The sequence below is a fragment of the Zonotrichia leucophrys genome, chromosome 4 (assembly GCF_028769735.1).
Source record: "Zonotrichia leucophrys gambelii isolate GWCS_2022_RI chromosome 4, RI_Zleu_2.0, whole genome shotgun sequence".
Taxonomy (NCBI): Eukaryota; Metazoa; Chordata; class Aves; order Passeriformes; family Passerellidae; genus Zonotrichia; species Zonotrichia leucophrys.
The window spans coordinates 27576734-27595994 of NC_088173.1; the positions used below are offsets into that span (position 1 = coordinate 27576734).

At 38.4% G+C, this 19261-nt stretch overlaps 2 protein-coding genes across 3 annotated transcripts in view; one reads left to right on the forward strand and one right to left on the reverse strand.

The window, feature by feature from the left end:
* The window catches only part of TBCK (TBC1 domain containing kinase), an 87828-nt gene extending 83116 nt beyond the window's left edge, over positions 1 to 4712 (reverse strand). Inside the window, exons 1-2 of one of the 2 annotated variants that reach the window (XM_064710924.1) lie at positions 4669 to 4712; positions 708 to 942 (exon numbers count right to left, since the gene is read on the reverse strand). In XM_064710924.1, the coding sequence (XP_064566994.1) occupies positions 708 to 900 (193 nt within the window). In that variant the 5' untranslated portion in view covers positions 901 to 942; positions 4669 to 4712. Of the gene's footprint in view, positions 1 to 707; positions 943 to 3277; positions 3296 to 4668 lie in introns of those variants that run through there. The other variant, XM_064710925.1, reaches the window with a different exon arrangement.
* Positions 4702 to 19261, forward strand: part of AIMP1 (aminoacyl tRNA synthetase complex interacting multifunctional protein 1) — a 32048-nt gene continuing 17488 nt past the window's right edge. The window contains exon 1 of the mRNA XM_064710927.1: positions 4702 to 5032. Coding sequence (XP_064566997.1) covers positions 5031 to 5032 — 2 coding nt within the window. The 5' untranslated portion in view covers positions 4702 to 5030. The remainder of the gene's footprint in view (positions 5033 to 19261) is intronic.

The window sequence follows — 19261 nt, forward strand, 5'->3', positions numbered from 1 at the left end:
GTTAAGGGTGACAGTGACTTAAATTGTCACAGGTGTTGCAGCCTCTTTGTGGAAATTATGTGTTGTAGTCCTGCTGAGCTTGCAACAGAATATTTAGAGCAGAAAAAAAGAAGAGAAGTTTTATTTGAGCTAACAATAAGTGTGAGAACAGGTACTGAAAGAAACCTTTCAAACCTGTGCTAGAATAAAGTAACGCCTGGTGGGAGAAATCTTAAAGAAATCAAAAGATAATAATACAGGAGGCTTGCAGCCAGGACATGAGATGGCAACACCAGCTGCAAATCAAGCACAAGAAACCTAACCATCACATGAAAATGTTCACAACATCAGAACATGGGTGTAGGAGTTCACCATCAAAAATACATCTATTTCCATATTCCACACAAAGACATGGCAGTGCAATTGAGCTCAGGAATTTCAGTGAGGTATAAAAAGAAGGAAGTTCTTACCTTTTATCTGTTAGTGTAACACAAAAAGACAGGACAGACAACTAATCTCTCCTTTCAGTCTACAGAGAAGAAGCAAAAGAGCCAATACCACTATCATAGTAAAGGAATTCAGGAATTTTGAGACTGAAAACTGGTCACTTGCTGATGCTATGAAGGCAGTATTCTGCTTAGGCACCTTAAAATATATTGTCACCAAAAAAACCCCAACCCCCAAATTGTAATCATACAAAAAAACTTGCTCGTTAAACAGATACTCACCATGTTTACCTCTGGTAATGTCAACGTACTGGCAAAGTCTGGGATGGGTGATTGTTTTCAGGATTTGAAATCTGCCCAGAATTTTTATGGAGTTAGGTGTTAGAGGGAGGCCATTACTTCCACAGACATCATGTGGCAGGGCTGAGGCAAAGAAGGTGGAGGCACCCATCACAGTGTCCTTCAAAGGAAACATCTTTCTCACACAATCTTAAGCCCTTCAGAGCAATTCGTGTTCCTTCAACAGAGAACACAGATTAAAAATTTATCAGCAAAAGACACAGACTCAGGTTACTAGTTGTTTACAAAATAATGCAATTAAGATTTTTTTTCCCCTCAGAAAGTCACACAGGAGAAACAGAAAACTTTAAAATATGGTGTCTCAAAATTTTTCTTTCTCTAAGAAAACAATCTTGTCCAAAGCACAAAATTCCCAATAAAAAATACTAAATTTATTTCTGAATCCCAACTGACAGCAACTCCATACATGTTGCACAAAAATCCTTATATACTAAACATATTTACTAGGTCTATGCAAATGATCTTAGGAAAGATACCTTCTGTTTTAACTAATACAGTCCAACTTAGGATACAAAGCAAACATAAAGACTGATCTCATTTGTGGTTTTTTTCCCCTGAAGAAACACAGGCATGAGATATGTACTTTTACATTCTAATACATATCAAAATAAATCATATTGAATATAAATGTATAGTGTTAAGGAATCAAACCTAAAAAAAGCAAGGAAAATCCAAAACAGCTTTGATGACTGGAATATTTATATTTGTATTAAAAGTCTTATTTATAAAGATACAATACTTTCCTATCTCATGAATATTTCATAATTTTTTGCAGATGATTTATTTTAGGATGTGAACAATGCACATTACAGTCTGATTTTTCCACTGGAAAGACATCAATTGGACAGAGTGCAAGCACAAAGATTTACTGGCATGCAGCAGGTTCCAATTGGAAACCCATAAGTGTGTATTTATAAGAAGAACCCCCATTCCTGTAAAAACATCTGCCAAATAAACTACTCAACATCACAAAGAAAATATATATTAAACACTTAGAAAAAATAGCTTAGTTTACAGATTCAATTACAATCCTGCTTGGCGCAATGATCCTCTAATGCTTGCTCTAAAATAGAAGAAAAACAAGTTATTATGATTAGAGTGGAGGGGAGGGGGAGTAAGATTATGCCTAGCAGCAAGATGCATCATGTCTTGAAGAAGGTAAATATGTAGTGTACAATATATCTACTGAGGTTAAATGTTCTTATTTTTATTGTAGAAAAATACTGTTAGATAATACTTCTCTAATGCACTGTACCTGCATTCAGCTGACACTTAGAAAGGAATTTTATTAAAAAGTATTGTTAAATTCCAACAATTTTAACCATTTTAAGTGATTAAACTTTCCTTGCACTTCAGATCACTTTGCTTACAAGGAGGAATTACAACACCTGGAATTTGTTCAAGTAGGCAACTGCACACTCATCACTTGTTCCCTTTGGTTGGGAACCAGACGGGCAAAAACAAGACCTGATCATGAGATAAGCCAACAACCCTTCCTGTCACCCACCTAAGGGAATCAATAAAGAATTTTAACAGGTATGGAATAAATTCTCCTCCTACAGAGTTAATTACAGGGAATCCATGAAATCAATGAAAATGGTTTTCCAAGATATCAGCAGCTAGTTCTGTCAATTGTTACCCTCACAGTCAAACTCTGATCTTTCTTTAATTCTCAACTTACACAAATTCCAGAGACTGAGTTGAAAAATAAAATGAGTAACCCCAAACTTAAGCCTTCCACCACCTTTAGAAAGGGACACATATTACAGTTTAAATGAAAGAGGGTTTTTTAACAAATTTTTTTCAGTCTCAACACTTCTCTAGTAACTTACTGGCATTTCTAAATTCAAAAAGAATGGTTATAGATATTTTAAAAGTTCATCTGAAAAAAAGCTCTTCTCTGACTACTTTTAAATTGAGAGGGTTTGTTTGTTTGTTTTTGGTTTCTTTTTTCACTTCACATCAAAGTCTGGCAGAACTAGAAACACAGGAGAGTGCTACACATTGTCCCTACTGGATTGCACACAATTCTACACCTCCAACTCACTTTTACTGTATAGAAAAGACACATACTGCATTAATTTTATGATTGAAGGAATTAATTATATCCTGCAGAACCTCTTTGAAATAAAAACAGGAAGAGAAGAACAAAGGTTTGTTATTCTAAACTGACACCAGAACCAGTTAATACAAATTCAATTTTGGGGTTGAATTCTGGAAATTCAATTCTGATAATCCAAAACAGCAAGGATGGAAGAGGAAGTGAAGACTTGTCTTATTAGTGTCATCTAAAATTACTGAGTCACTGTTTCCAAAGCACCATTTATTCCATGTATGAGAGACAGTCTGTCACATCTGTGAAACGTGCCTGGCATAAAGATGAGTAGTCCAGGAGTGGGTTTGTTGCATCCCACCTCTGAACAACCTTCCCCAGCTCCCTACCTTCATCCAAATCCCCCTTAGAAACCTTCATAGTACACAAAAGCACTCACCAACATTCTCAGCAAAATCAGGGGAAAAAGAAGACCTTTAGAAATTCCTATTTAGGAAAAAAAGACCTTTAGAAATTCAATATTCAGATTAGCACTACTCTAAAAATTTTGCAGTAGGTATCTTTTTGATGTTCAAAAATGAGAAATAAAATACAAAGTGGAACTCCAACTATTGAGCATTTTATTTGCTCCTCCAAATATCTATTGCTCTCAGAGAAAAGTGTTTTTTCTTCAGAAGTCAGCCTTTCTAGAACCATCATTTCCAACTTCACTGCATTTCCACTTCTTCAGTGCTAAGGTGATTGAGTTAAGGGAAACTAAGGATTTTGCCCTTAGGGGGAAAAAAGTTAAAACATAATAAATCTAATTCTCAGAAGCAAATATAACACATACAAAGAGACCAACCTGAATGAGTCCATCCAGTGAAACATGCCTAAAATTCCTAAAGCATCCACATGCAGAAATCATGGTAAATAGCCCCTTTAGGAACTTGAAATGCCTGCTGACTGAAATGCCTCCTGAGTGCTCAGGTGTAAATATTCCTTACCTTATGAAGGCAGCTTTTCTGAGTTAAAATATAACTATACTGATATTAAATTATTTTTAACGCAATTGAGAGCAATTTCAGGAGAGCGGGTACCCTAAACATCCTATACTTAACACTTTTCCATGAAATCATGGTACGCTAAACAAAGTGGGCCATTTCACAGGAAGAAATTCTTCCATAGAATAACTCTGCTCTTAAGTCTTAAAATATTCCTGCTACCACTACATATTATTAATTTGATATCATTATTGTTATTATTATATTATTATTAATATAAGAAATATCATTAATTTGATATTTTTATCATCAAATTAATAAATATTATTAATTTTATAAAATGACTGAAATAGAATATACAACTCTAACTAGTGTCGCTACTTCACAAAAAAACCCTGAAACTGAGTGATTTCACAAAGTTTATTAAAATGCAGAATAGGTATAGAAGAAAAGTCGAATTCTGCTACATCAGTATCATAATGAAGACCTAAAATCGGGTTTGTCACCGTTTGATTTATCCGACACACACGGACTGAGGAACTAAACCTGGCACAGAGAAATGGCTTTTAGCCGGTTCTCTAAAGGACTCAGAGAAATGCTGGGGACCCTGAACCCCCTGCGCTGCTACACCTGGGCAGTGCCCGCTGGGGAACGGGAGGGGATGGGAAAGGGGAAGGAAAAAGTGGATGGGGAAAGGGAGAGGGATGAGAACAGGGACTGGAACGAGGAGAGGGACAGGGGAAGGGGATGAGGATGGAGGGACGGGACAGGTACAGGGACCGGCGAAGGACGGGAGGGAGCAACGCGAGAGAGCGGTACAGAGGGAAGGCAGAGGCTCCGGTGGTACCTGCGCCAGCGCCGCCGCCCCCGGCCCGCCCCCAGTGATGTCACTGCTCCCCGCCACCCGCTCGCTCTAGGGCCGTAGGGGCGACCCGCACAGTGCCTGAGCTTCCTTTTTTTCCTCAACAAAAAACCCAACAGAAACAAAACAAAACGAAATAAAAGAGAAAAAGTTTAACAACGTTCCCCCCGTGTGTGTGCGTGCTCTGCCAGTGTTCTGGAACGACGCGTTGGGCGCCGAAGCCCTGCGCGTGCTGGGGGAGCGAGGCGCTCTCGGGCGCCTGCTAGCAAACGTCAGGCGCTCGTTGGGGCAGCCTTGCGAGCGGGTCCTTCTTGGCCGTGCGGGCGGCGGCGGCGGCTCCTCGGTTCATGTGAGTGTCCCGGCGGCGCCGCGGCTCGGCCGGGCGGGCTCGGCCCGCACCGCGCCCTCGGTGCCCGCTCCGCTGGCCGCGGAGGAGACGGCCCTGTGGGTGCCCCGGGGCTGCCCCGCGGGCCGGGCCCGGCCGGGCCGAGCTCCCTGGGGTGGGGGGGGGTGGGAGGGAGCCAGCGGGGCCCCGGTAATTTGCGGCTGCCAGTTTGCTGCGAGCCGCCGGCGCAGCGCGGGGGGGCGCCCCGTGGGACACGCAGCCCGGGGTCGTAGGGAGGCCGCCCTCGTGGGGGAGTATCGGGATTGGAGCGGGAGCCGCAGGAAGCGGCGGCACGGTCGTGGTTCAGTTCATGTCAGGGGATTTATCCCGAGCGTTCGGGCTGTCGGGCGGCGTGGCAAATTCACATCTTTGCGTGGGGGACGCAGCCGTGGGTGAAGCGGCTCGTCTCCAAACGGCTCGTCTCAAAGCCGTTCGTCTCAAAGCCGTTCGTCTCCAAACGGTTCTGGTCCTTTATTCGGTGCTGTCACTGGGATGAGCGCCTGGAAGCGGCCTAGGCTGGTGGGCTGTGCGAGGAGATGCTGTGTTAGCCTAGAAAGTGCACGCACGGGAATATCCACTGACGTTTGCTTATTGCTAAAGGAGATGTAGACGTTGCCTCACTTTTGGTTAATTATGTAAGTGCCGTTATGCTCTGGCATAGCCTTGAGTGAGGAGCAGAGTGTATCGCAGTATTTGGTCCATTCCCAGCAGAGGTACAAGGTTTGACATACAGCACGTGTTCTGTGCAGGGATGTGTGCATTGGCCCGACAGCCATGAGCTTATGGTTATATTGCCAGTGCACAGCCCCCAGCATATGGCACCGCTCCTGAAGCACTGTATATATTGAGTATCTATCAGTATTAAATCAGTATATATCAGTACTGTATGTATCAGACAGTGCTGTACCTCATCAGTAAGTGGTTTTGAGCTGGGATTGGCAGCTGGCAAAATAAAGGCAATGCTACTGCAAACTGAGTAATACTTGCATTTCTTGCTCTTTCTGTTTCTTTAACTCAGAGATTTTTGTTTTCTTTTAAGTGAAGTCATTGCTTTTCACAAATAGTTCTGGGATTCAGAACTAATCTCAGTTCTGAATAACTGAGATTAATAACTGAATAACTCAGTAATCTAAGTAGATTGCTTACATGAAATCTGCACTAAGGTGAGGCAGTAGGGATTAAATTCAGCCTCCTATTTTCATATGTCCTTACCATTCACTTGTTATATTATCCTCCAGTTATGTTTAAATTTTATCACACACTGTGGGAAAGGCCCAAATTCAATAAAATTAGGCAAAACCAAAGTCTGAAACCTGAGTTTTTATTACTCGAAGTTGCTAAAAGGTATAAGGCCTTAGAAATGGCTCACAGAAAGAACTTTGTCAAATGGTTGGTAAAGTGGGGGTTTTAGTCTTGTTTTGGTTTTTTTTTGACTTTATTTTTGCAGGGGGGCAGTGTTGTATATTTTTAGGTAGCCTCATGGGTCATTGCTTATCCATACAGCTTCATCGTAATGTGTTCTCTCCACTCTGTCACTCCTTTAAAATATATTCCTGTTGCAATAATTTTGATTTATGAGAAGATCATGCAATATATTTGTGAATTTCTTTGATATTTTAGCAGCCCTCTCAGGTCCAAGATGTTGAAGGCAGAAATTATTCTTAAAACTAGTTTCAGCAAGTTTGTGCTCTAGAATGTCTCCTTCCTGCTGTTTTCCATACATTGCTCTAGGTAGCTTTGTTTATTTTACACTTTTGAATGTAAAGAGGGAAGGAAACAACACTTATTCTCTAGACTGAAAGCAGTGGTTTGTGTGAAGAAAACAGTATCCAATGAGAAGGATATTAGCTCAAAAAAATTGTGCAAATCTTAAAATAGTCCATCAGATTGGATAATAGGACTCAAATTGCCTAGAGCCTTGAAGAATTGATACTTCTGATAATGAAGTATATTTCCCATATTTGAGTGGGAAAACAATCTGAAAAATAAGTTTAATGCAGAAAGGTATGATGCTATAGCCTTCATATTGTTGTAACTCTAATTTAGTATGAATTTACTAGGGGCAAGTTAACCTAGGGTCTCTTTATTGAAGAAGGGCTAAACAGTCTATGGATTTTTCTTAATCCTCTCAGTTTGTCAGCTTCCCTGCCCTTTCCCCTTTAAGTAGAATAAATAATTTTATTGAAGTTGTGTTACTCTGACAAAGCTTGATATCAGACTGAAGGGTGGATCTTGAATTGACAAGAAAAAACACATACTGAGATGCAAAATAGGAGGTAAATGTTATCCCAGACCTGTCTAGACCAAGAATGAAAAGAAGGTGGAGTTCTTGTGTGCCTACAAATCCCACGTGCCTTACAAGTTCCGATGAACTTCCTTGGGAAATACCTATATAGTAAAAATGATGTAAAACAGTTGTCCTTAGAAGGATTGGTCAGGTGTGCAGAAAGACAAATCTGGCATTGACCATAATATTTTTGAACTTGCCTGATTACGATCTGATTGCTTTATGTCACAGCTATTCATTCATGTTTGCCTCTTCTAAGGGAGTGTTACCTAAAACCTAATGAAGGTCAAATGCTAGCCAGCACAGACAAAAGTGAGGAGTCAGCACAGAGGGCAGCTGGTAGGAACATCAGATGTGAGCACAGCAAGCAGCATCTCTTCCCTCTGGCAGTGGTGTGAGCTGTACGGTGTCAGTGCAGCAGAGACCCCCAGAAACCCGGGTGTTCTCCTGAGCAGTTACCTGTTCTCACCTTCACCAAGAAACATTTCTGCTGTTACATATCCTGTCATGCTGGGGGTGAGGGAAAGTCAGTGTTTAGTTTTCATTTCCATGGTTACATTAGTATTAAACAGCAGGGGGAGGAAAAAGGTCTCCAATGGCTTGTTTTCCTCTAGTGCAATGGAAGCCGTCCTTATAATTTAATATGGTTTTGAAAAGGTTTGGATACTTCTCAAAGCCACCTTCTGATGTCTTTTTTTGTATTAATGTTTTGTAATATTGAATTTTGTATTTCTCTGTGCTTGGGGAAAAGTGCTTTTTTTTAAAAAAAAAAATCCTTTAAGGGAAATCTTCAAGTGACTGCAGATCAGTAAGTCATCAGTTGAACAGTTTTTTCTATTGGAGGACAAAAAATGCAGTGCTGTCTGCATTATAATGTTAGAGGTCAATTTATTCAGAGTGAGTGTAAATTTAATACATTTATTTTACTTCACAGGTGGTTTCTTTATCCTGCTTTCACACTTAACAAATCTTTCATGTCTATTATGTTGCCCCAAATAAACACACTTGAATATGTGGAAATATCGCAGAAGGGCAGGTTTTATTGCATGGTTTTTTAAGTTAAATAAAACACAGGCATGCAAAAGACAGAAATGTGGTTGGGTTTGTAATACTGGGTGTAACAAAAGGACCTTAGCAAAAGAGGAGCAAAAGATCTTCTCATCTACTGTAACTTAATCACTTCTGACAGATGTTTGCCTAGCCTGTTTTTAAAACCTTCCAGTGATGGATATTCCACAGCCTCCAAAGGCAGCCTGTTCAGTCTATTACTCTTACTTGAAAGTTTTCCAAAACTTAAATCTTGCTTTCTTTTTCATGTCTGCATCAGACCTGGTGAACAGTTTAGTCCCATTCTCGTACCAACTTGCTTTGTCTTTGAAGAACAAGACCAGGTCTCCCATTTATCTTCTCTTCTGTAGACTAAACAACTGCACTTCTTTCAAGCTTTTTGATCTTCTTTGAAGTGTCTTGAAAAAGTTGAGAGACAGGAAAGGGGAATCTGAACAAAGGCAAATCTCTGTGCCAGTTGTAGGGGGTCTTGAGTATGTATGAGTTCAATGTGAGTATTGCTTGGGCAGCCTCTTCAGCAGCTGAGGCAGTTTACCTATAAAAAATTGGGGCTGGTCAGGCCTTTCCTGACTTCCTTCTCCCTTATTCCATCCTATGGCACTCAGACTTGAGTTCTAGAGAAATTAGAAGTTTGAACTTTTTTTTTCTTTAAACGGGAGCAGACGGGTGTGGCAGGGTAGTAGACTCCCAGGTGAGGAGTTGTTCTCTGTTCTTTTTGTGATGTAGTGTTGTGTTAATTGATTGACTTGTTGATTGCCTTTATGCCTTTCGGGCCATAGAGTTTTCTAATAGTGAAGTCCACTACAAGCTTGAAACATGTTGCAAGAATGTATTTTCCTCCTGAAAATACAGCCCCTGTGGTTACAGTCAGTTGAAAAGATTTGATAGATGAAACAAGAGAAAGTGATTTTTTGAGCATAATAAAAATGTGCTAGTTTGCTTGGGTAGCATGATGGCTCCAAATGTGTTGAGATTGTCACCATGTCCATTTGAGTATTCCTAAACTTTCCAAACATCTGTGTTTACATTTAAATAGGAAAAGTTTCTTGCCTGAGCATGCTCTGTGCTTCTAGCAAGTGCTTTTAAGTTCAGTAGTGTTAGAAATTTCTGGGCAGTTGTAGTGGTTTTAGGCATGGCAATCGCTGTCAGTCTCGATTACAAAGTTCAGTGTGCCAGATTGCTGTTCTTTCTAGGGAACAATTGCTTATGATGCAAATCTCTGGGCAGCCTCAACCAGTGCCTCACCACTCTCAGTTCTTAGGTTCTTATGTCACTTAATATAAATTAACAGCCTAGAAACTGTTCTTTGACTTCCAGAACTGCAGAGAGGGAAGATTAAACTAGCATTCCTATTAGAAAGCAGCATGTACTGTATTTAATCATCATCTGCTAAACACAATTCATGTAGAACTCATTCTTTCCTCAGAATTCTGAAACGCTGACAGAGATTCTATTCAGGATTAGGAGAAAATTGAATTCCTTGCAGCTGGTAATGCATTAAATATCATCAAAAGTTGCCTCAAGTTAGCACATGTATTCTTGAGGTCATTTACTTCAATCTTTTGGCATAAAACCGCCTATTATGAAGACTTCTATTTCCATTTCCTTCTCATCAGGAGCTTTTCCAACATAGCTGAGTATGAATTAATAGTGTGAAGCTTAGGTTGTGACTTCAGGACCCTCTCTGAGAAACTATCCATGGCTATTGGATCTGATTTCTATCCCAGAGTGTTTCTCAGTTACAGTTTAATATACAGCTTTGTAGTGGCATCTTGTTTCAGACTGTCAGATAAGTGGCCAGATCATTTCAGCAGCTCATTTGTCGGGGGTGGCTGGGGACTGCTGTTCCCCCAGGAGCGCAGGAGCTGGTGCATGGCATGCGAGAGGCATTGCATTTGGCTTGCTGGCAGCTGCTCTGGAGGCAGGGCCCTGAGTTCACCTCTGTGAGCACATCTGCTAGTCCTACTGTAAGGTTTGAAACCTTCTGGGTCATGGGCTCTTGTAATTGGTAACAGTCGCACGCTGAGGCAGTCACTGCTGCCAGCTAGGCCATGACACTGAATCGTACCCCTGGGAAATTAATCCTTTCTTAGGGGTTCAGTTAACCCTGCTGCATCACAGTGAGTAAGTAATTTCACATCCAAATGACCTTCTATAAAATAATGCTCATGATGAGACCTAGGCACACACAGATCTTTTCTTTTCCTTTCCAATTTACTGAAAACTTACCTGCAAATTAGCACTTTTGAGGACGTTAAACCAACATATGTCAATTGAAAATAATTGCTTAAAAATTATTGGATTTTTAATAGAAGAATTTGGAGCACAGCAAAATTAGAATTTAGCTAACTTAAAACTTCTTTTGTTTCTATAGTTTGAATCCATAAATGAAAAATGGCTATTTCCCAAAAGCTGCTTGGAGGGTTCTTCTGTCAGAGACTATCAGTCTTAATAGCTGACATCAGCCCTCTCAGCATCCAAGATGAGTGCACAGGGAGTTTGTTTGCTTTTGTGAATTTTTATTTCCTGCTGCACAGACCAGCATTAAAAGAGGAGAAATAATTTTCATCCTGGAAGTTTTAAAAGCTGTGAACCCCAAGCACTTCTCAGTGCATACAACTGCAAAGATGTGGTAGATACTGCTGGAACGTGGTTTTGAAGTGACATGAAACTGCATCTGGCTGCTGAGGATTAGTTGTCAGCCCACTTTAGTTTCAAAAGTTCATTTAGACTTTTCATTCCACTGCTGAATAAATTATTTTCTCTGCACAGGGTTAGTTAGTCTTTATAGGTTTTCATTAAAATATCATCCTATTATGTGAGTGAATTCAGCATTGGAAAGTACAATTATTTGTGTTGTGTGGGTTTGTTTTTTTTCTTTTTGTGTATATAAGGTGCTGCAGCTGCAGGCTCCAAGTTTGTCAAGGACTGCTGTTACCCTGAAAATTTTGTTTGACAGCTTTGTTGCTCCCCATTAAAAGATGTTTGCCATTATTCTTGCATTGGTTACACACAGATGTGCTCACAAACATGCACGTTTTTAGTTTTTTGTTTAGGTATTATTTGGCCCACATAACGAATGCCTCAAGGTTCTGCCTCAGCAGCTGTTAATGTGTCTGAAGTTAGAGGACACTGATTCTTTCAAAATACATCTGCATGGGGTCAGCTCAGTGCTTTTGTGAGTAAATAATGGTTATTTTTACCCTGAGCACTTGTTTTAATTGAATGGTTAAATCCTGTTTTCCTTTAGCTGCGCTACAAGATACTCCTTTTACATGTAGAAAAGCTGATATTAATGTAAAAGTAGTAAATGTCAAGGTTCTTTTTTAACACCCTTGTACTATGTAAGCAGCCAGGTTTCAGATATTAAGAGCATTGGGAACTGAAATGTTCCTGTGAACTATCTAACCAATACCATTTATTTTGCAGACATAAAATACATTGTTTAATGGCATTCTTATTCTCAAACTTCAAGTTACTAAGGAAAAGATATTTTTGAAGTATCTTCTTAGCAGCTAGGGTTTTTGACAAAAAAAATACATCTTTGTTCTCAACTGAGACTTCTCTTAGGGAGAGAGTGTAAACAGCTCTTTGTTTCATTTCCTTTCTGTTACTGCTGTACTTGCTCTAAATTAAGGAAGTAGTGTTAATGTTTGCTTTTTTTAGGATAAAGTTACAGAAATCAGTTAAATGCCTAAGAAGCTGTTGTACTTGGCATCAACAGGTAGATTTCAGTGCAGTTCTGATTCTTCTCTCTGATTTATGAGTAGTTTACTCTGTAGTTACAACAGTAATCTAAAGCTTTCACTTTACTTTCCCAGTAAAACCCTAGAGGGTGAACCACAGTACAGATTCTTCGAGTTCCTGTGACATATGCTGACCTTGCAGACTTGTCCAGATGCAGCTGAGTCCTCTTAAATTTCTGAATTTATAGGCATATGTGTGTGTTGGTAATTGTAAAGTTCATCACCTGTCAGGGAAGTTTTATGAGGATACTTTGAGACATGAATAGCAAATGCTTTTTAATATATATATTTATTTATTTATTTATTTATTTATTTGTATGTGCACACATATTTATATATAACCACAAAAAAACCCAACAAAAAAGAAAGAAAAACGAAATTAACAAAAAACCTTGTCAGTTTTTGATGTAAGGTTTCTGTTCCAAAGACCTGGATGTATTTTGTGTTTGGCAATCGGTGATTACAGTCAAAGAAATGAGGCAGCATGTTGTGGGCGTTGCATTTTTTCCATCATGGGATTTATTGTGGGAACTTCTTGTGCACATGATGATCATTTACTGAAAGATTTTGATAGTACTATTAAAATATTAATGCAGTGGGATTCGAAAGATAAACATTGTTGAAAAATACATAAGGCTGTCCAACTGTTTTGGCATATGAGCTGCTACTTAAGCTGCAGGCTGCACTACAAAGCGCAGCCAGATGAATCTCCAGGGCACTTGCAGGGACCTGGCAGATGCAGTGGGTGTGGAACCTGCTGAGACTTCAGTCGAGTGGTTCAAAGCAATTGCTTTCCTTGAGCTGTGTTGTGAGCCATCCTTGGCTGCTCAGTTACCAGGCAGACTGCTCAGGTTAATTTATTAAGGTGTAAATTTTGTTACAGACCACATCCAAATGCTTGACTGCTGTCTTAACCTGGGCAGAACTCCTTAAGGGTGATCATGTCTCTGCTTTGTTTAGTCCTTTGAGTGTCTCCTCAGAGGTGGGAAAGAACACAAAGTTGGTTCAGGATTGGGCTGAGGCAAGCATTAGTAGGAATTTCTCCCTGAATTGACATTTAGCACAAGTTTACATCAGGAATGTGAATAAAGCTGAAAGTACTGTTAACCTCTTGAGTGTTGCAGCTGTAGTGTGTTAAGGTAAGTTAATTAGTACAATGTGGCATCTACTAAAGTCTTGACATAGAAATGGAATGAAAATTATTTTTACTCCTCACTCTTGAGTTTCTGATGAGCTCTACCATATCAATCCCAGACATCAAATTTAATGCAAATTAGGCCAGTCAATTTCATTCATTATATGTTGTAATATATGCCTTACTTCCTCATTCATTGCTTCTCATAGATCTGATTTTTGCCTGTCTCATTAATGCTATGACTTGCTTGTAACTTCAGTGCATCATTCCCTTTCAAGGCAGACTTGTCTTCACATTTAAAAATAGGCATTACTAAGTAACTTCTGTTGTCTCAAAATTGGTACCAGTGGATGGGCCTTTCGTGTGATGTTCCATCATATGTTTAAAAAATCTCTTTCACGCTGCAGTGTTTTTCAATATGAAAAAGTTCAGTTTTCTGTGTTTTTACTATTTACAGCCCTTTAAAATTGGGAGGGGTAGGCTCTTAGGACTACTAAAAGGACCTGTCTGCAGCTGGGATTGAGCCTGATTTATCTGGCAGCCAGAAGGGTTGGACTGTAGTCTCCAGAGCTAGCAAATCATTCCACAGAGCTAACATTCCTACTTGGATGGACTGTATTAGACATTTTGGTGTTTGAAAATCTGCAAAGCAATTATTCTGACTTTCTCAGTGCCAAAGATGTGAGTTGAAATAACTTACAGCAAAAATGTGCAGCTTTGCCTACTAATTTGGTGCTTGGCAAATTCCTTTCAATACTGACCACACAGAAGCTTATAGACAGGGAATGCATAATAAATTGTATTTAAGAGGTAAATGGAAAAAAAACCCCAACGAACCAGGTTGTTTGACTGTTTAAAGCCCCAGTTACAGCATCATACATCCTTTATCTGGGGAGAAAGGATGACAAGATCTGATGCCTTTCTGCAATTTGGAATCTTTAAAGCTGTGCTGATGTATTTTGTAACACTCTCTTAATACTTTAGGCTGTAACTTCATTTTGTTCATATTCAAAAGACCATTCCTTTTTTAGAAAAATAAAATTTTTCTAATAAAATTTAGGATAAAAAAAGTTTTTTAGAAAAATACCAGGGTAGTAGTTAGAAATTAATTTCATCTTTTGTAGTACCCATATCTCTAGTACCTGGCAGGGAACTGCTGGTCTAGTACTGCAAGTCAAAAATCAGGTTCCATGATGATTCATTTGATAATTTCTAGGTTTCAACGTTTTATACTGCAATCTAACAATACTGCTCAAATGTTGGAAAAAAACCCCAAAACCTGACCAGTTGTGGTTTGGGTTTGGGGTTAGGAGTTTTGTTTTGTTGATTTATTTCTTGACTTTAAAAATTTTTTGTGGGTTGTTTTTGTTTCTTTTGGGAGTGATTTTTGTTTGTATGTTTTCTGGGCGTCTTTTTTTTTTGTTTGGCTGTTTTTTGTTTGTTTTGTTTATTGTTGTTGTTTTTTTAAATTTTGCTGTTGCTTTTCAAGTGTTTGCCATTGTTCTGCCAAAAAATATTTTGATATGTCTCCTTTCCCATATGTGGAGAAGGACCTGGGTGACCATGTACATTTTGAATACTTACACACATTTGCTTAAGGCCTTGGATTGTACTTTTAGATGTGTGAACTTTGTGCTATTTAGGAAATATACATTCTTCCCTTACAGTGCTAACAATAAACTTAATTCTGAAAGAGAGTTGAGCTGGTAGTCAAATCTTCACTGATATGTGCATGACTCAAGTGTGCTTGAAATGGTATTTAAGTGTTAGTGCACTATGTCTTTTTTTTTGCTCCATTATAACAAGTAAATGATGGGTTTGATAGTAATGCAATGCAGAAATAACTAATACTTAAAATTCTTCTCTTTTCTTTCTCAGCATTATATTGGTTGTTATTGATAACATTGCCTATTTGTATATGGATTTAAAAGGCACATTTTTTTGAAACTGTTTGTGAATTGCTCTATATTTGACTTTTTTTAACTGAGGATTTTTTTTTTGTAATTGAGTAATTTTTTTTATTGAGGAATTATATTTTGCCACACATAAAACTGTGGAAAACCTATATTTCCAAGATGTAAATATGATTGTTTTCTGTCTGTTAAGGGTGGAATCACATGATCTTTTGGAACTTCATTTCCTGAGAAGGGATATATGGGTATAAGAGCATGATTGTGTTTTACAACATATAACAGATATAAAGCTAGTGAAATATCAATTTTTTTGTGGTAGTGATGAAACTTACTAAATGTACCTGATTTCCAAAATGTCCTAGCAATAGAACTGTCTAACTGAAAATTTGTAGCAAAGTGTTTCAGGCCATTGCTTCCCTAAGACAAATGGGGAATTGCTGCTGATTTTCTTTGCATTACTTAGAGTGAAGTTTGAGGGTGATCAAGTCAAAACTCAGATTTGATCTCAGAACTAATTAGTTGTAGCTCTCTTGTGTTTTGGCTTGGATTTTTTATATAGCTTAAATTTTCGGAGATTTGAGAACTAAAAACTGTCTTAATTTTTTCTTCCAAAAATATGAACTCATCAAATCAGGTATTCTAAATCTTACCAAAAGGTGCTGACAGCATCAGGCCTAGAATATTTTATCAGAAGTTAGAAGGAACCTTTAAGAAATAATTGATTTATAAAGCGTGGGTCTCAGTTCTCCAAGATGAGAAAATATGGGATGAGTTACAACAGTTGTCTAGTTGCAGTGATACTTTGGTTCAGCCAAAGAAAACATACTTCTAGTCTGCTTTCTTCTGTTTTGATCTGCTAACTGTTGCTCCTTACCTTGCAGAATAAAAAGGTGTGATGTGAGATTCTCAAATCTGGTTCACTGTATCCTCACAGTTCATAGAAGTGCACAGCACAGGAAAGCAGAGTCTGGCAAACAGCTGGCACATTCTGTTATGTTTATGGGTTTTTGTAAGATTGTGTGCCAGAAAGGACCATACACAGAAAAGATGCTCGGATAGGAGGCTTTGAACACACTTCTTGTAGAAACAAAGTGATGGTACTCGGTCTTTTTACAGAGAGTAGCAGACTTTGCTATACAAATTGGCCACAATTCTGCAAAGGAAGAAAAAGAGTTTAATTTGACATCTCCTTAGGATTTAAGACCAAAAGCTTAGGAAGAGGAATTAACATTAAGTATTTTTATGTAGCTTAAATTATTGAACTTTAGTTAGCATTGGAGAAATTACCTTTGTGGTGTTGATAACTTTTAGAATATGCCACTGATTCTGTTTGATTTGAACAGATAATCTCAATTGAAAAGCCAGCATGTCAGATCTTTTTTTTTCCTCTTGTGAGAAAATAAAATCTTAGATCTCGGTTGGCACTCATTAACATACCATAAACATGTGCCTCACAGAAAATGCCACCTGGGCCTTTGTGTGGTTGTTTCCTACTCTTTGTTAAAGGTGAATGGAATTAGCTTTGCTCTAGGAATTCTTGATTCCTCCATGGCAAGCACAGAGCAGCAGTGGGTGAGAGCAGCGCTCCATGCGGAGGAGAATGCTGTCCAGGTGTGGTGGGCTGTCAAAGTTTTCCCTCTTACTGTGGAGGAATTAACGTGTACGGGGGAGAGAGAGGAAGAGAGGAGAAGGAGGCACTTGTGGTTAAATCTGCAGTTGTAATCTTTTTGTGTTGATAATGGCAAAGCACTGTAAGAAAAAGCTGAGAGCTTCAATGTACTGAGCTTTTTAAAACTTCCAGCTGGAAAAAGGAATGCTCAGAGTTAATTGTTTTAGGCTTTAGGAATCAATGGTTTTCCAGTTTCAGGTGTTGTTTTTTATTTTGCTTGTTTGTTTGTGGTTTTGTTTTGGTTTTTTTCTGTTTAGTGGTTGCTTTTCCAATAGTGGAAAGTAATTGGGTCTATGTTCAGACTATGGATAGATTCCAACACTAATTTTTAGAGTTTTAAGTTTTAAATTTTGTCATTAATTTTATAAGGATTTTGGCTTTTTTTTAGCAATCAACAGCATTAAAAAGTAAGGTACAACCAGATTTACATTTTTAGCATCTTTTGTATTTTCAGTTTTTGATTTTGATATATTTTAAAGTTGAGCCAATGTTGATAAAGTATTTGTAAAATGTGTTAAAATTTGGGGATAATTTGTACTTTTATGAGAAGGCTTGATTTGTTATAGAGAGTTTGCCACTTTGGGGACACTTCCACACTACTTGTTTTTGAGCAGCAAAGTAAGATAGTGCCTGTTTTCTCCTGCAAGGAAACTGCAGCTACTTAGAAGATGGCATCAGGCAGTGCTTTCAGTTTAAAAAAAAACATGGGCAACTCTCTTAATCCTCAGGTGGAATGATGAGAAATGAAACAGCTCTCGTGTTGGTGTGCACTGTGATGAATAGCTGTACAGCTTGAGTCCTTCATTTCAAGATTGAGTTCCACTGAGTGAGCAAGTGGGTTTTGGAGTGGTCCTGAGTGTCTTGCAAATAACACAGCAGTCCCCAGAGGTCTGAGATAAACCAGTTTCCCTTAGCTAAGCAAGCAGGTAACTTAAGGACTTATCCAGAAAGTCTGAATGTAAATACACCATACCTGTTTTTCAAAGCAAGGGAAAGGAGCTCATTAGGCACGATTGGATGAAGTGACTTTACTTTCAGTTGCTCTTTGGGACATTTTTTCCTAAGCAGGTCAGAATATATATGCAGTAAGCTGTGATCTGGTTTTTAAGCTATATTATTTCTGGTTTTCTTTCTAATTTTTAGTTTGTGTATCACCAATAAGGGTAGGTTTTTTTAGGATTTTTTTGTGTTAGGGTGATAAGATAGTGGAAGGCAAAGAAAAGAGAGTAAAGGTGGAAAAAGAAAAAAAGAAAATTGACTGTAACTTTTGATTGTTGCAGTTCTCATATTTTTAGTGTGTTTTGTATTCTATAATAAAGGGTGGATCTTACTTTTTTTCCTTCATGTGCCCTTTTTGGATACAATTTTATCACTCTGCTGTACGGGTTCCTGTGCTTGTTCCTGCAGCAGTTCATTTCAGCCTGTTGCCTTTCCATATTAGCATCGGAAATACCTATTCCTTTGTGTTATTGTTACAATACTGGCTTTATAGAAATTTATTTGACAAGTGGGAAAATTGTAATCATGTAACTTCATTTCCAGATCTTCAGTTCATTAGCCAACTTGGCTAAAATCTATAAAATGTACCAGTTCTATTCACTTTGAAGTTTTAGTAGCATTTTTGTTGTTGTTGGAAAAGTTTCCACTGTTAGTATTGTGTTCCCCTGAGAGAATTTGTAGCCTGCAAGAAATCTTACTGGTATGCAGACTGTAATATCCTAGGCTTTGTATTATGCTGTGTTGTGCCATAATAGTTTTATGTCTGTTTCCATTTGACATCTCAATTAGGAGCTTATTGGAATCACTGGTTTCCTTTTTGAAACTTTCTGTTTTCAGTCTGCCCATGAAAACAAAATTATTTTCTTGTTAGCAGACATTAATTTGAATATAAAAATTAATTTAGTTGTCCTGGAGAGATTTTTCTGCTCTTTGCTCCAAGAGAGTTTCTTTCTTTTAAAAGAAAAATCTGTTGTGGATGAGTGGAAGGTGTGATGGCCATAATACTCTCGCATCTTTAAGTGAAACAGTGTGTTCTGTAGAACAGACTTTGTTTGTATTGCATTGCAAAGAAGGCAGGATTTTGGTTCCTGCATCACATTTCAAGATACCCCATGCATCATCTGTCTATTACACCTCTCTCTGGCTTTATGAATTTTACTCTGGGAACTTTTAAATACACTATTCCTTTTAAATACACTATTCCAGAATAATTGTAGTTAGTTTTCTGGGGTTTTTACTATTATTTTTTTAAATTTAAATGTATTCCTGTGGACATTTGAGTTATTTATAATGTAAGATCAGATCTAAAACATGTGTTGATTTTTAGAGTGCAGCAGAGACAGTATGTTAGCCCTGGCATGAGTGTGATTGTAGCT